The sequence below is a fragment of the Medicago truncatula genome, chromosome 6, assembly GCF_003473485.1.
Source record: "Medicago truncatula cultivar Jemalong A17 chromosome 6, MtrunA17r5.0-ANR, whole genome shotgun sequence".
Taxonomy (NCBI): domain Eukaryota; kingdom Viridiplantae; phylum Streptophyta; class Magnoliopsida; order Fabales; family Fabaceae; genus Medicago; species Medicago truncatula.
The window spans coordinates 38910287-38928498 of record NC_053047.1 but is presented as its reverse complement, the minus strand read 5'-3'; the positions used below and the strand labels follow the sequence as shown (position 1 = coordinate 38928498).

General features: G+C 30.8%; 1 protein-coding gene across 1 annotated transcript; it reads right to left on the bottom strand.

Annotated features, from left to right (window-relative positions):
• Positions 1–14407: 14407 nt before the first annotated feature.
• LOC11426067 (extensin) lies at positions 14408–14854 on the bottom strand. The gene has a single exon (XM_003620420.2). It carries the CDS (start codon positions 14852–14854, stop codon positions 14408–14410), a length of 447 nt encoding a protein of 148 aa, XP_003620468.1.
• Between the last annotated feature and the right edge of the window lie 3358 nt (positions 14855–18212).

Here is an 18212-nt window from a genome sequence, read left to right as displayed (position 1 = left end):
GGAGAATATTGATGCTCAAAATCCCGATAGTCAATGCTCACATGCCAAGAGTAATGTGTCAAAGACTAAAGGTTCACGTCTTGGCACTTGGTCCCGCTTACAAACTTCAACTCCTACTTCTAAAAAGGAACCTTATTTGCAAATACCATACATTTCACAAATTCCAAATCTCATGAGACCTTTTGTTGAAGATATTGTGAATGTTAAAGGGGATGGTAATTGTGGTTTCCGGGTCGTATCTAGGCACATGGGATTGAATGAGGATAGTCATGTTTTGGTTCGCAATGCACTTATTAATGAGTTGAAAAATCACAAAAGTGACTACTTGCCGTTTTATGCTACCGAGAAGCGTTACAAAGAGATCTTCGATGGTTTACACCCTCCAACAACTAAAAATGGTGATGCGCCACCGGAGAAGTGGTAGACCACTCCGGATATGGGTCACATTATTGCTAGTTACTACAATAGATTCGTTGTTCTATTGACTTTCCCCGAAATGGGTGGTCCATCTGAGACATGTTTCCCAATCCGGAGTGCTCCACCACTTAATCCACATTCCAACATAATGTGCCTTTGCTTAATTCCGGAACACTTTCTTCATGTGAAGTTGAAAGAAAATTGCCCGCTACCACCTCCTTCTAAGGAGTGGATGACTCACAAGATTGGTGTGGCGGAGCAAGGGCTTTTTCAGTTTTTGACAAGATTTGAGTTAAGAGAAATGATATTTGTACAACCACTTTTTGACAACTTTTTCTCTCATACTCACATTATACTCTTATTCTCTCTCTTCCTTTTTCTCTCTCCATTGATCTTAACCAATAAAAAGAGAGAAAAAAGAAGTTGTCACATAAGTTGTCTCATTTAGTTGTTCAAATAACACTACTCTTGGGTTAATTTCCTTTAACACCAAGGCATATTGATGGAGGAAAATTGATGTATACACATGTTGTTTGGCTAAGAAACACATGTAAAAGATGAAAATACCCCTCGGTAGTTAACTGCCGAGGAAAAATAAAAGCAGCTGCAGTTAACTCCCGAGGAAAACTTCGGCAGTTAACTACCGAAGAAAAGCAATTTTCAAAAAAAAAATCTCCCTCGGCACTTAAGTACCGAGGAGTTGTTTCTGGCTTTTTAATTACCGTTTGTCTCTGTCCTTGGGGTCCCTCTTTTCTTGTGTTCTCCCATTTATTTCAGATAAGGAGAGGTTTATTCAATCTGATCAAATTAAATATTGAGTTGAATCGGTGATTGTAATAATTCACTTTATGTGTGACATGAATTACTTTTTCTCACAAACAATCTTTCCTTCATACTCCACCCACTTTGCATTTTGGAAAAACATCTTTCACAAATATTTACATTAATTTATTTTGGGTTTCAATTCACGTACCTTCAATAAATTCTACATTTGTCATATTTGTGTGATATTTAGATTGCATATGTCCATGTAAATTTAATTAATATTTAAAATACTTAAACTTTAAGAATTCACCAAAAAATAGTTTAAACTTTAAGAAAATACATTGCAGACGCCAGCAAAAACAAATATTGAAATTTTAATTTTTGTGCGCCTCACATGTTGCATATGGAGATTAATAGTTGCTAACTTAACTATAACATGATGATAATAATAAATAAATAAAAACGGTAAGAAACAATAGTTGCTAACTTGCCTATTATACTTGATTTTAAAAAGCTAGAAACAACTCCTCAGTACTTAAGTGCCGAAGGAGATTTCTTTTTGAAAATTGTTTTTTCTCGATAGTTAACTGCCGAGGTTTTCCTCGAAAGTTAACTGTAACCGGTTTTATTTTTCCTCGACAGTTGACTACCGAGGGGTATTTTTATCTTTTACATGTGTTTCTCAGCCAAACAACATATGTATACAACAATTTTCTTGTTGGAGGTGTTATTTATGAAAATTTAATGTGTGTGAGTGTGTATATATTTATTATAGTACTTTATAATAATTCTCCCCTTGATTTTGTCAGCTTTGGCGGTAGTGTGGTTTACTGCATTGAAGGATTTGTTTGTCGCTTTGTCTTGAACATTGTAAAACTAACTAACATGAGTTTCTGTTATTTTTGTGTTTAAAAATCAGAACCACTACTAAAGGAATTATCAGGTTGAGTCACGATCAGGTTGCTCACTTTAACATGTTTGGCGGCACTACTTAAATTATGCAAAGTAAACTAACAACCACGCCGTCTCCAGGATAAAACAGCCTAGATCACTGTTACGATTACATACTGCACAGTATATAATCGCTCGAGATATACACCTCAAAATATGGTTTAATTGAACGATTAAAGCCACTCAGGACGGTACATAACCGCTCTATTCGAAACCAAAAGGGACGGAAAGTGTGACACCCTAAGTCCCAAAAATAAATATTACTATTATTCATTCGAAAAACATAGTTTGATTCACGGCAGAAAATGTCAAATAAAAACTTTTCTATTAATATAAGAATTCTTTTGCAAGATTTAGGATATCACATTGACTCATAACAAACATAATTCAAATTTCCCTTCCTTGAAAATTATTATAATATTAACATTGAATCTTTTGCTTTTGAAAATAATTTCTATTACATCACAAGCAATGATTTTCTTGTACAAAATTAAAAAAAGTAAGCATATCCCTTTTCCCGTGTCACTATCAGAGCAGTGTTTCCCCCCAAAATAACAGACGACACGAGACAAGTCTTCATGAAAGGCATGTACGTGACTCCAAGACTCAAAACCTATAGAACTACGGTTTCTCAACCACAGGGCCAAGCCAGCAAACACAAACAACGAAGAGGTGAGTTTCGAGAACATGTAAAAGTATAAAATAAACGAGAAGAACACGTAAGCAATTAAGTTAAAGTCGTATCACATCACTAACACAATATTCAGAACCTTGAAGTATATACTATATCAACGCAATCCACATCAATAAAAAATATCATTACGGAATAAGAACCAAAATCTTCACAAACACAATGTCACAATTCAATTCTAAAATAGTCACCAATAACAATCTTCATAAGAACCTCAACAGAGAATCACCTTCGTCGTTGCACACAGACACAGTTACACTTATTCACCAAATACAGATCATCAATTTGTATGCATATGGACTCAGTCCTAAGATCTATATGAATGTGGTACCAGAGTTATATTATTGGACTTTTCTCAACATGATTGCCAGAGATATATTACTGGACTTTTCTCAACATGGTTGCCAGAAATATTTTACTGAACTTTTCTCAACATAGTTGCCAAAAGTATCTTACTGGTGGCATCAAATAAACCACCACAAAATACACTCCAATGTACGCATGCACATGCATCAACGCATGGAGTCTTGTACATTCTGACTTCTCTCTATGTTCACGCGGTCCCCTCTCCTAAATGCACCATTGGTTCATATAATTCCTTGACACTTCTTTATCATTGTTCCACCACAACAAATTAGATGGACATGAATAATTAAAAAATCACGTGATTGACTTGAGGAAATTGGTTTCTGAAGAGAGACACTAACATAAGTTACTAACGACAAAGAAAGAATTAGGGTGAGGGGTGATTTAATTGGCTTTTGACTAATATCATGGGGAGATTTTTTATTTTTTTTTCTCTTGTTATGGATGAGTTGTATCGACAAAACATGACCTTAATGCTTATTATCGTTTGTCCAACCTTGAATTCATGTAAGATTTACAATTTAAAACGAGAGTGAAATTTGTGAATATTTGAGATTAAATATGTTCTTACTATTGTAGTCTATATATAGTTGTGAACCCTTGAAATTATTATATTTTCAAATATTTGAAGTTTTATATTGATTTTAAATTCACTAAGAGATGAATTAAGGATTATCTCAAGGATAAAGGTTTAATCACTAATAGATTCGAATTAAACAATCTAAGAAATTGATTAGTAACATGAATAATGAATTAAATTTATAGGACGAGATTAATAGTGTAAAGTTTGTAACCAAGCCGTACTCATGCTAACACATTTAGATTATAACTGACTTTTATTCAATTTTCGTAGTAGCAAAAATTACAAACAACACACTCGTATCTTTTTGTTCAATAAAGTTTTAAAATATACAATTCGACAATATGACGCAGTCCTCGAGTTCAACACTTGTTTTTCCGTTTTAACTTTACTAATTATACGATTTTGTACACTTGCAAAAATCGGTATCATCTTGTTACTTTTTCTCTCTTCCTCAACCTCTATCTATTGTGTTTAGCTCAAAACAATAAAAATGGATGTACATATATTATATCTTTACTAATGTTCAACGTCTGTCAGTTTCTTTATTTTGTTAATACATACAAATTATGAACAATAAAATAATATTAAAATAAGTAAAAACAAATAAAATGTGTCTATTTATGCACTAGAATATGTATAATAGATATTTCAATTAAAAAACAATTATGTTTCAAAACCACTCTCGTATCATTGAAACAATCGACCTTAGTTTTAAAACTCGGCTCGGACATTGACTCGGAAGGGGTACTGAGTCAATGGGTCAATGGTTGAACCATTGGGTCATTGGTCGAACCGCATGACTAAACCGGATCAACTCGGATGACTCGGTTGGATATCTCGGTCTTGAGATTAAATTTAAATAGCTATTTAACCGATTAAATCGGATTGAATCGGTGACTCGGTCACTTTAAACACGAAAATAATGACACATGTAAAATAAAAATAAATATCCAACAATAATAATTTTATCGACTAATTGCTCAAATTCGAAACATAGACATAACTCAGTGGATTCAATAGATCTCACATCGTTAATATATCAGAATTGGAGATGTATACTGAAGTATATCTCGAGTTATATTTGAAGCATAAAAAAATATATAATCGATTAGAAGGAAAAATACGCGGAATAATTATCGATGAAATCTAATCCCAACACAATTTTCTTTAACTTGGACTATTTTACATTTGATCAGCTTAAGAAAAGGCTTTTGTAAAACTTTGTTTAGAAATTTGGTGAACTAGTATAGTGACCCGTGCCAGCACGGGGAAATAAAAAACTTTTTTGATCAAATGTATAGATTTTAAATTCGATATGAAAAAAATATCATCTTAATTTTGTATATATTTTGAAATATCTAAACGTTGCATATAACGATAAAAATATTTGGATTATTATACTTGTACTAATTATTTGTAGTATAAGATGCACTCATTGTTAAACTTAGCATATGTAATTTTCTTGCAAAAATACGCCGACGTACTGTGTAATAATATTTGTTGACAAAATGTATTTTATTAATCATAAAAACTAAAAAATATGTATTTTTTTTATATAATAGTCATTGTCACATGCATACATGTAGTCGGTAAATGCAAACGTTTAATTTTTTACGGGTGTGTATAAATATAGTTTGGGCTACCGAAACGCCGATTGTTATTTGTTTTTAATTTTTACAAAACAAATGGTCTGATGTAAATATTGTATTTTAGGGTAACAACGATGTAAAAAAAAAGGTTTCACGGATTGTTAAACCTGAAAAATGCATGAATTAGGATCTGCTTATATAGAAATTGCATGTCTATAATGACCAGTACGCCTTACAAAGAAATTAAAAATAAAACGACTTCCAAACAATAGGCAACTTTAGTTTTATAAATTATAACAACAACAATTCTAAAACATAACCAATGATCATACTTTTTGAAAAACTTCACGATACACAACATTTGTGGTCTCCTTACAAACATTATTATCTTCATCCAGGATGAGCAGCTTCAGACCTTTTCTTGAAGTTACTCGAGAGACAGCGACATAAAGTTGTCCAAGCGTGAACACAGGCTTAGGAAGATAAACCCCCACTCGAAATAAAGATTGACCCTGGCTTTTATTTATTGTCATTGCAAAACAAAGCGTCAATGGAAATTGTCTGCGCCTGAATTTGAAGGGTAGTCCTGGATCACTCGTAATAACATTCATCCTGGGAATGAATACCCTAGTACCTGCCCTTTTTCTTGTAATTACGGTAGCAGCTATCGTGCTCTTCCCTAGATGTGTAACTGTCAGCCTAGTACCATTACATAGTCCATTGGCCTGATCGATGTTTCTCATCAGCATAACTGGACATCTAGAGATGGCAATGGGTAGGGTACTACAGCGTCTGTCCCCATATCCGCATTTATAAAAAAATACCCATACTCGTGCCCGTATCCTCGTGGACAACAACTTTAGTCGCCATCCCCATACCCCATGGGCACCTAAGTGCCCATACCCGCACTTTAACTATGAAAAAACAAAAAAAAAACATCACAAATGAAATAAAACTACGATCCCAATTTTTTGAAATTAACTCATAAAATAATATGAATCGTGGTATTTAGTCAAATAGAAAACATCCAAAATATCCCTAAAAAATTATACACCGACATGATGGAGTTGTTATTGTATTAAGAAAGTGTTGGTTTAAATTTAGGTTTAGGATTAAATAGCTAAATTAATTAATTAATTATACATAAAACATAAATAAATAATTTATGATATTATATAAATATGTATATGCGGGGTTGCGGGTTTGGGCAGTATAATACCTGGAGCTGTCAAAACGGGCCGGCCCGTATGGGCCGACCCGTTTAGCCCGAATAAATATAGGGCTTGGGCCTAAAATATTGAGCCCGAATTTTAATAGGGCTTTTTAGCCCGGCCCTTAAAAGCCCGATACCCGTTAGGGCTATCCCAAATGGGCCGCGGGTAGCCCGTTAGCCCGTTAGCCCGCATAACAAAAAAAAATCTATAAATTATATATATTTTTCAAATAATTATTTACTTAGTTGATTATCAAAGTAAAAAACAAAAGTGAAAATTCAATGAATTAACACAAATATAAATGTAATATAAAATTATATTTATTCATTTCGTTATTTATAGTTTTAAAGATCGAATATATAAATATCTATAACCATAACATATCTAATTTATTTAAAATCATTTTCCTCGTCGTTTTAGTTTACGACGTTTGTACGAAAATGTTTACAATTTACTTTTGTGCTAGACATTATTTAAACATATTAAAAATATTATTTATAAAAAAATTATAGCAGTGTTTTATTGTACTTTTTTAAAATAAAATATATATATAATTTAAATACGGGCCCGTGTAGGGCCGGACTCGGGTAGTATATTTCAAGCCCGTTTTGTCAACCGGGCTTTTTGATCCGGCCCGCTAAAGCCCGAAGCCCGCTAGGGCCAGCCCGTTTAAGGTCGGGCCGTCCGTTTTGACAGCTCTAATAGTACCCTTACCCGTGCCCATACCCATTTAAATTTTGTGGGTATTATCTGTACCCGTGCTCAGACCTATAAAAGCGGGGTTTTACCCTACCCATTGTGGATATTTTTTGCGGGTACCCATTGCGTCTGGGTACAATTGCCATCCTTATAGACATCCCACCTTTAGTTTCAACCTGTGATTTGGAATTCCAGAGCTCTTAATACCATTAAGAAATTCTGGTGTGAACCACTCGCTTTAGACATCAGAATTTTCACCCGATCTAAAAATAGAATTAGAGGTTAAATACTCTTTCTCTTCACCTGGAATCAGCGACATCATAAATTCGTTAACATGCTCAACTGAATCAAGCGTTGGTGCGAGTATTCCCCTTTCTTGAAAAAATAGTTGGTCACCAAGGTTATCATTCAGATTAGGATACACAAAGTCTATAAGTGACATCAACAGATTTGTTGTGGTTGATATCAGCAAATCTTAAGAAATTTCTACCTTCATTTCACCATTGTCACCCGAAACATCGTTGCCGTCTCCAATTGAGAGTATCCACTTGCAAAAATTAGTTCCTTTATAATCCTTCGGATAATATTTCGTACATCTGCCCCTGTCCATGCAAGGCGAAAAGGGATGGGCCCCACCACATGACACGTGGCGCTGACGTGGCATGCCACATAATTAATTTTTGTTTATTTTTTTCAAAATTCTAAAAATTCATTTTTTAAATTGAAAAATCGGAAAAAAAAAACTGAAAATTAAAAAATTTCGATTTTTAATTAAATTTTTTTTCTTCAAAATTCTGAAAATTCATTTTTTTAAAATTTAAAAAAACTGAAAATTAAATTTTTAAAAATTCTTTTTTTTTTTAATTCTGAAAATTAAATTATATTTTCAAAAGTTATAAATTTTGAGATTATATAATTTTCAATCTTATTTTTCTAAATTTTAAAAACACTAATTTCCAATTTTTTTCTTCATATTTCAAAAAAAAAATGGAATTTTTTTATGATTTTTTAATTTATTTTCAAATTAAAAAAATGACATGGACTGCCACGTGGCCAAAGCCATCCCATGTCAGCTAAAAAAAATTTACAGGGATCTTTTTAATTTTTTTTTATAAGAACGTAAATCAAAACGCGTCCAAATTTCTGGGACAGATTGCATATTTAAGCCTAAAATACTACTAATATTACAGTGTATACCTGCATCAACTTTGCCAAACATTCTTCTTTCTTAAAATCATCCATCAAGTTATCCAACTTCATTTTGAACACTGGACAAACAATATTAGGTCTATCAGATGCCTTTAAGTTTCGTTCTTTAAGAAAATCTTGAATTTCTCGCTAGTTTGTATTGCACGCGATTGTTACGAACAGATCGGGATATCCATATTTCTTACAAATTGACATTGCATCCTGACAATTATTAAACATGTAATGTTTGCCACCCGGAAAGGACGGTTGTAACACTATCTTTCGTCCAAAATTAGACGCATCAGTTTCACCCATATCCATTGCCTCGTGCAAACCATTCAGAATGCTGCACCTTATGGTCTTTTGATTTTTTCTAATGTACCTCAACCGTTGTGATTCAATCATAGTATAGCAATCAACATATCTCCTCGAGTTAACAACATTGCCATAATCAACGACCCTGTCTTGTATTCTATATGCAATCTATTCGCGTATGATGCAATCCATTTCCTCATGTCTTAAGTGTTTTCAATGAAGATGTTGGGTTTCTCTAAACCAAATATGATGATCCAACAAATTGTAGACTCCCTCAGAACTCCAAACGTTATGATGAAATATTTTGTTTTTTTAGGTGTTATTTTCTTACTTTTTTATATTAAATATAAAAAAATATTTAAATTTTTTGTATTATTTTAAATTCCTTCACTTTTGATCTTTGGTGAAAACTAATCGTAGAAAAACATGAATGTGTTATGCTCATTTGACAAAATGCATGTCTATTAAACTTTTTTATGATTGATGATTTAGGAGAATATTTTGATACGTGATAAGTGAGTCATATATGTATGAAGAAAAAAAAGCACAAACTTTGATCTGCAATAGATGAAATATGTGAGAATGCAAATAAAGGAACTAATAGTTAGGGTTTCAAATTAGAAAGGCAAGAAAGTTTGCATCCTTATTTATTTTTCAATACATGTTGACATATGTATATCTCTGTATTGAAATCATTTGATTGTCATTGTTTTTGCTATAAATACAATAATGGATGGTTAATTGGTAATATAAATTATATTAAAAATATTATACTGTAAAATTTATATTTATGGGTTAATGTAGTGATTGAGGGTAAATTTGAATTTTAAGTCAAAACAAATTTTAAATTCGTATAAAAATTGAGACCCAATTAGTTGCTAAGAAAAAAACCTTTAAGTTCAAAAAACTTAATTTGAAAATTTAATCTCTATCTCAATGTCATCTTTTTTACTTATTATTTTTAATGAAGTAATTATACATTTTTTTATTATTATAAAGACATAATTGTATCTTTAATTATTGTGAATGATCAAAGTTTGGTTGTAGAATCAATTAACAACACTAAGTCGAGTTAAGGGAAAACAGAAAACTTGCTTTATATTCTCAAATGATTTAAAGAACTCTGTGAGTTTCTTCTTTAAGATAGCCCTGATTGGAGCATTTCAAAATTTTAACAAATCATTTATAATTAAGACAATTAAATTATGTGTTTAATTTTTGAAAGTACAAAATAGAATATTTTTTATGCTTATTTAAAGGTACTTAATTACTAACAATTTTTTATATCGTATTCATGCGGAAGTTATGATCCTTTACTATAAGCATATACCCAAGTCTTTGGAATCAAATGTCGTGAAACAAAGAAAAAAATAGATAGCCTATTTAGAACGTTTGTACCAAATTAATTTCATTCAAAATATTACCACGTTTATTTCAAATATTACAATGTGATCACTTATTTAAAAAGTTTGTATCAAATTAATTACATCCAAAATATTGTTGATCCCTAGAGATATATCTTAATTAAAAAATAATAATGTCTAGATTTTTCATGATTTATAAACATGAAAAAATAAACTCCTTAATTATTTGGTCAAAGGTTTATTTCATGGCATTTTTAAATTTTTCTCGAAAAAAAGAGTTCTATCTACTCTTTTGTGAAAATGACTAAATGAGCTGTAACTATATTACTTAATTAATATTTTTTTTATTAATTACCATTTACATTACAACATATATGGTGATGTGATGGATAAATTAAATATGTTAATCAAGATTATTACTTCCCTCAACAACAACAAAAATATTGCTATTGATTACCGTCCAATAAACAACTGGTCATAGGTTTCTTTGTCAACTACATAATGAAAAATAATTTTTTAAAGAAATTATTGAAATAAAATCATAACAAATTATAAATGAATATATAATTTACCAAAGAAAAGAGGACATGAGATTGCTAGTGAAACTTGGGTGTTGCCATTTGATAGTGTGTGTGCATGATGTTTATTTTTGATTTCGACTAAACTGACTTTAAATATGCAGAAAATGATAAACTCAATTATGAACTAATAGTAAAAAGCATTAAAATGATAAGTAATTTATTAACTAATTTCATCAATATAATACTCCTTTGTTCCATTTTTCAGTCCGATTACATATAAATCATACCAAAAAACTACACAATCCTTCTTTGTATAAGATACATAAAATAGTGACTCATCATAGTAAAAAATTTATCTAGATTCTTTTCTAAGAACAACTAATTTATTTGAAATCTCAAAGTTTGTCATAATGTCATCTTTTTTCCCCTAGGCCCTCGTGTGAAGAATATGTTGTCTTGAGCTCAACCATCATATAATCGGTTTCATCTATAAAATAATATCTCCATATTCTTATTTTTTGTGCTTCTTCGTGATTTCTTGATTCAATACCCTGTATGCATAGGAACCACAAAAGTAAAAAAAAAAAAAAACTATAGTATTCATTTATAAATCATCCATAAATTTAAATAGAATAATAACGAAAACAAAAAAGCATAACAATGTCATAAAAGCATAAGAAAAAAATAAAATAAGTCACATGAAAATAAAATAAAATAAAGGAGATGAATAATTTTTTTATAGGAGAGACGAAGAAACTACTTTTTATGTGAACATTTGATTCATCAAAATCGCAGCATGAAGGAAATATTACTCTTGGAACATTGATATCAATGAAAAAAATATGAAGAAAAAAGAATAAAAAAACTAAACAATCTTTGTCTGAATATTTGATTCATCAAAGTCACAACATATATCAATGAAAAAAATATATGAAGAAAAAAGAATAAAAAAACTAAACAATCTTTGTCTAAATATTTGATTCATCAAAGTCACAACATAAAGGAAATATAAATCTTGTAGCATTGATATCAAAGTTAAAAAAGAAGAAGAAGAACAAAGAATAAAAAACGGGGGATAAGAGTTGTGAATTGTGATGTGAAATTATGTCAATCCATATTTCTAATTTATAAACTTGTTTCACACCGTAATTTGGTATAATAACCTTTTTTTTTTTTTTTTTAACATTCCTAAAAAACAATTGTTCTATGCAGGGTATTCATTTACAAAATTATTTGGTCATGAATCAATTTTAATGTCCATAAATTGTTTTAATAGCCATTAAAAACGTATCATAAAAAAGTCTCCTATTCTAAGTTTTTTTTTAGGAAATCTCCTATGCTAAGTTAGAGGTGATTTTGACATATATATGTAACATAATCATTTAAAATAGAGGTCATTTTTTCTTCTTCTGATTATGTGTTTTTTTTATATTATAATATATGTAATGATCCAAGCATAAACAATTAAAATTTTGGTCAGTGATAATAGTGAATATTTTCTCACTAAATGTTTCATTAATTTTTTTTTATTATTAATAGTTTGTTTTCATCATTGTTTTCATATTATAGTAATATTTAAGTTTGACCCAATTTTTTTAATAATATTACAACATATGAACTTCTTTATTTTTTTTAACGAAAATACATAATATGCTATTTTTTAAGAACGAAAATACAAAATACAATGAAGTGTATCATTTGGTTTTGTTACTTTTAATGTCAAACACAAAATAATTTGGATATAAATAGATTCGTGTGTATATGTGTTTGAAAAGAAAAAAATTCAATTAAAATAATTGTTAAGATATATTATATATTTAATATTTCATGAATAGCAACACATCAAATTAGAATAATTTTATAAAACTCAAATACAAATAAAATTAATAGCATTAAATGTCAAATTCATGAGAATGTTTGGTTTACTTCAAAGTGCCACATGTCATGAGCAAGCTTGAAAGATTTATAATGCCTTAGCATTATTTGTTTTTTTTTTTTTTGAATAAACACTATTATGCATTATTATTAATAAAAAATAAATTTGAATAATTCAATCATTTGTTTTATTTTAATCTTTGAATTCAAATATTTTAATTCAAACTATCTTTTTTGAAAGAATTTTAATTTAAACTATTTGATTATTAAAAAAAATTTATTTGATTCAAATTTGTACTTTTTGAATTCGAAATGTTTGATTTCTAATATAAATTCAAGTAATATAATTTGATATTGTAAACGAAAATAAAAAGTAAGAAATGTCTAACATTATTTGATGTTTTTTTTTTTGAATAAACACTATTATGCGTTATTATTAATAAAAAATAAATTTGAATAATTCAATCAATTGTTTTATTTTAATCTATGAATTCAAATATTTTAATTCAAACTATCTTTTTTGAAATAATTTCAATTTAAACTATTTGATTATTAAAAATAATTATTTGATTCAAATTTGTACTTCTTGAATTTGAAATTTTTGATTTCTAATATAAATTCAAGTAATAGAATTTAATATTGTAAAACTTATCATAGTATTTAAACCGGATCAACTCGGATTACTCGGTTGGATATCTCGGTCTTGAGATTAAATTTAAATAGCTATTTAACCGATTAAATCGGATTGAATCGGTGACTCGGTCACTTTAAACACGAAAATAATGACACATGTAAAATAAAAATAAATATCCAACAATAATAATTTTATCGACTAATTGCTCAAATTCGAAACATAGACATAACTCAGTGGATTCAATAGATCTCACATCGTTAATATATCAGAATTGGAGATGTATACTGAAGTATATCTCGAGTTATATTTGAAGCATAAAAAAATATATAATCGATTAGAAGGAAAAATACGCGGAATAATTATCGATGAAATCTAATCCCAACACAATTTTCTTTAACTTGGACTATTTTACATTTGATCAGCTTAAGAAAAGGCTTTTGTAAAACTTTGTTTAGAAATTTGGTGAATTTGAGGGAAATCGAATTAAGTGCAGTCTTCGTGGTTCCATAATTAATTTCTGATAAAACATACATAATGTACTTAATACTGTGCGCGAATAAGGTTCCATAATTTATTTTTAAAGAAACATACATAATACTTACTATTGTACCAGGATAGGAAAAATCCTCCTTATCACTGGCTTATAACTTACTCCCTCCGTTCCAAATTGTACGGCGTTTTGGACATTTCACACATATTAAGAAATATAATTAATATTGTGTGGGAAATAGATATTATGAGTTGTTTTACAAAATTGTCCTTAATAAATGATATGGGAAAGATAAATGAAAGAATTGAAAGAAGAAAGAGTAATAAATAATTAAGGATATAATAGGAAAAGTAACATTAATATTTCATGGATTTTTCTAATATGTGCAAATTTGCACATGTTAAGAAATTTAAAGTAGTAAGTTTATATTGGAACTTGTGTATTTTATATTAAATATATATTCTTTTTAATAACAACTGTGATTTTCAATAAAAAGTTGCTTCTTTTAGTATCCTTAACATGTGCAAATTTGCACATGTTAGAAAAATCCATATTTCATTGGTATTGTAAAGTGACATACAATTTGGGACAATTTTTTTTCCTAAAATGACATACAATTTAAGACGGATGGGGTATTTTAATCAAATACACCTTAAATGCAAAGAAAAGCGGATAGAAGAACATGTTAGAGTGTCTATTCTATCTGCTAGTAGGTATATGATATATATTCCAAAAGTAAAAACAATTAAGTTTCAAAACCATCCTCATCATCATCATCATCATCACCAACAAAAGCATCATAAATCATATGTTCAACTCCAGTCACCCCACTGGTTATTGCACATGCAACTCCAATCAACCCTACTTTTAATCCCAATCTTTCAAAACGACTCCTCTTAGGTTTTTGTGGTCTTGGATTAACATGTGGATACATTGGTGGAGCCTGCAAATAAGGTTGTGGAGTATATAGATAGGTCGCTGGAACCGGTGGAGCTTGTGGATAAGCCGGTGGAGGGTATGGATAAGCCGGCGGTGGAGGTTGTGGATAAGCTGGCGGAACCTGTGGATAAACTGATGGAGGTTGTGGGTAAGTTGGTGGAGCATGTGAATAAGTCTGTGGAACCTGTGAATAAGTTGGTGGATTCGGTGGATATGCATGTGGATAAGCCTCTGGGTATCCACAGTAAGCCATGTTCTTGAACAAAATATCAAAGAGATTTGAGAGATTTTGTGTTCTTGGTTATGGAATTATAATAAGGTCTTACAATTCTTGCATGTTTACGATGTTGTAATAAGGTATATGTATTGAGAAAGAAAGAAAAAAAACAAAATATTATGGAATTGCGCGTGAGATTTTTTTCCACTCTTCCCATCTTCGTGGTACTTCACTGCTCAATTAGGTTTTGATTCCTACCTATAATTGAGACCCACAAAAAGACAAAAGATCTAACATACAAAGTGTACACAATAAATATTTTTAATGAAAATGATATTTAAGGAACTACTCCTTTCATCCCTGAATATCCCCCTTAATATTAATTTGTTGATTAATTATTTAGATAAGCATGAATCGAATTTACCAAGCATTTAATATTTCATGCAAATAATTAGGAAATAATTTAAGAGATTTGTTTATTTTGCTTTGCATAACATAACATTTTGATTAAATTAAATAGGGTTAATTAAATAGGAGTAATACAGTTAAATTAATCATAGATTATGCATGCATTTAAACCCTAATAGATGCCCTATTTGACTCAATAAAGACTTTTAATTTAGTGTACACAATAACTAAATTTCGAAACAAGACATCCGTGCATAGTTTCGATGGCTAAATTTAGTGATTAATTTTAAGCCGCGATACTTTAAAATTGATGAAATACTAGTATTTGATATGTATGATACATTGATATCTCTGCTCGATATATCAGGAGAGTATCCAATACATATCAAGGAATGGACGAAACACATTAGGAAGGTGCGCAGACTTCTATGAGTAAGAGATGATGAGTACTTTCCAAAAAATAATGCAATTATTGCGCCTTCAAAATAGGAATGGACGAAACACATTAGAAAGGTGCTCAGACTTTATGAGTAAGAGATGCTGAGTACTTTCCAAAAAATAATGCAATTATTTTGCCTTCAAAATAGGAATGGACGAAAAACATTAGGAAGGTGCGCAGAATTTTATGAGTAAGAGATGCTGAGTACTTCCCAAAAAATAATGCAATTATTGTGCCTTCAAAATAGGAATGGACGAAACACATTAGGAAGATGCGCAGACTTATGGATAGGCATGGCAACAAAACCCATACCCGTGGTTACCCGTCCAAACCAAACTCAATTTGACGGGTTTTCCCCGTTTTGACTGGGTTTGGGTATGGGTATGAGTTTTCCCCGATCTCGAAACATGGGTATGGGACGGGGGACGGGTATATAGTTGCTAACTTACCTATAACATGATAATAATAAATAAATAAAAACCGTAAGAAACTATAGTTGCTAACTTGCCTATTAGGCTTGATATTAAAAACCTAGAAACAACTCCTTGGTACTTAAGTGCCGAAGGAGATTTATTTTTGAAATTTTCTTTTCCTCGGTAGTTAACTGCCGAGGTTTTCCTCGGTAGATAACTGCAGCCGGTTTTATTTTTCCTCGACAGTTAACTACCGAAGGGTATTTTTGTCTTTTACATGTGTTTCTCAGCCAAACAACATGTGTATACAACAATTTTCTAGATGGAGGTGTTATTTACTTGAAAATTTAAGGTGTGTGAGTGTGTGTATATTTATTATAGTACTTTATAATAGTTCTCCCCTTGATTTTGTCAACTTTTGCGGTAGTGTGGTTTACTGCATTGAAGGATTTGTTTGTCACTTTGTCTTGAACATTGTAAAACTAACTAACATGAGTTTCTGTTATTTTTGTGTTTAAAAATCAGAACCACTACTAAAGGAATTATCGGGTTGAGTCACGATCAGGTTGCTCACTTTAACATGTTTGGCGGCACTACTTAAATTATGCAAAGTAAACTAACAACCACGCCGTCTCCAGGATAAAACAGCCCAGATCACTGTTACGATTACATACTGCACAGTATATAATCGCTCGAGATATACACCTCAAAATATGGTTTAATTGAACGATTAAAGCCACTCAGGACGGTACATAACCGCTCTATTCGAAACCGAAAGGGATGGAAAGTGTGACACCCTAAGTCCCAAAAATAAATATTACTATTATTCATTCGAAAAACAGAGTTTGATTCACGGCAGAAAATGTCAAATAAAAACTTTTCTATTAATATAAGAATTCTTTTGCAAGATTTAGGATATCACATTGACTCATAACAAACATAATTCAAATTTCCCTTCCTTGAAAATTATTATAATATTAACATTGAATCTTTTGCTTTTGAAAATAATTTCTATTACATCACAAGCAATGATTTTCTTGTACAAAATTAAATAAGTAAGCATATCCCTTTTCCCGTGTCACTATCAGAGCGGTGTTTCCCCCCAAAATAACAGACGACATGAGACAAGTCTTCATGGAAGGCATGTACGTGACTCCAAGACTCAAAACCTATAGAACTACGGTTTCGCAACCGCAGGGCCAAGCCAGCAAACACAAACAACGAAGAGGTGAGTTTCGAGAACATGTAAAAGTATAAAATAAACGAGAAGAACACGTAAGCAATTAAGTTAAAGTCGTATTACATCACTAACACAATATTCAGAACCTTGAAGTATATACTATATCAACGCAATCCACATCAATAAAAAATATCATTACGGAATAAGAACCAAAATCTTCACAAACACAATGTCACAATTCAATTCTAAAATAGTCACCAATAACAATCTTCATAAGAACCTCAACAGATAATCACCTTCGTCGTTGCACACAGACACAGTAACACTTATTCACCAAATACAGATCATCATGAATTTGTATGCATATGGACTCAGTCCTAAGATCTATATGAATGTGGTACCACACTTACTCATCATTTTGCCAGAGTTATATTATTGGACTTTTCTCAACATGGTTGCCAGAGATATGTTACTGGACTTTTCTCAACATAGTTGCCAGAAATATTTTACTGAACTTTTCTCAACATAGTTGCCAAAAGTATCTTACTGGTGGCATCAAATAAACCACCACAAAATACACTCCAATGTACGCATGGAGTCTTGTACATTCTGACTTCTCTCTATGTTCACGCGGTCCCCTCTCCTAAATGCACCATTGGTTCATATAATTCCTTGACACTTCTTTATCATTGTTCCACCACAACAAATTAGATGGACATGAATAATTAGAAAATCACGTGATTGACTTGAGGACATTGGTTTCTGAAGAGAGACACTAACATAAGTTACTAACGACAAAGGAAGAATTAGGGTGAGGGGTGATTTAATTGGCAAATTCTATGGTACACCTGATATATTTGACTAATATTATGGGTAGATATTTTTTTCTCTTGTTATGGATGAGTTGTATTGACAAAACATGACCTTAATGCTTATTATTGTTTGTCCAACCTT

What these genes read in the sequence shown, in the direction of transcription:
- LOC11426067 (XM_003620420.2), bottom strand. Translation starts at nt 14,854, where the DNA reads ATGGCTTACTGTGGATACCCAGAGGCTTATCCACATGCATATCCACCG.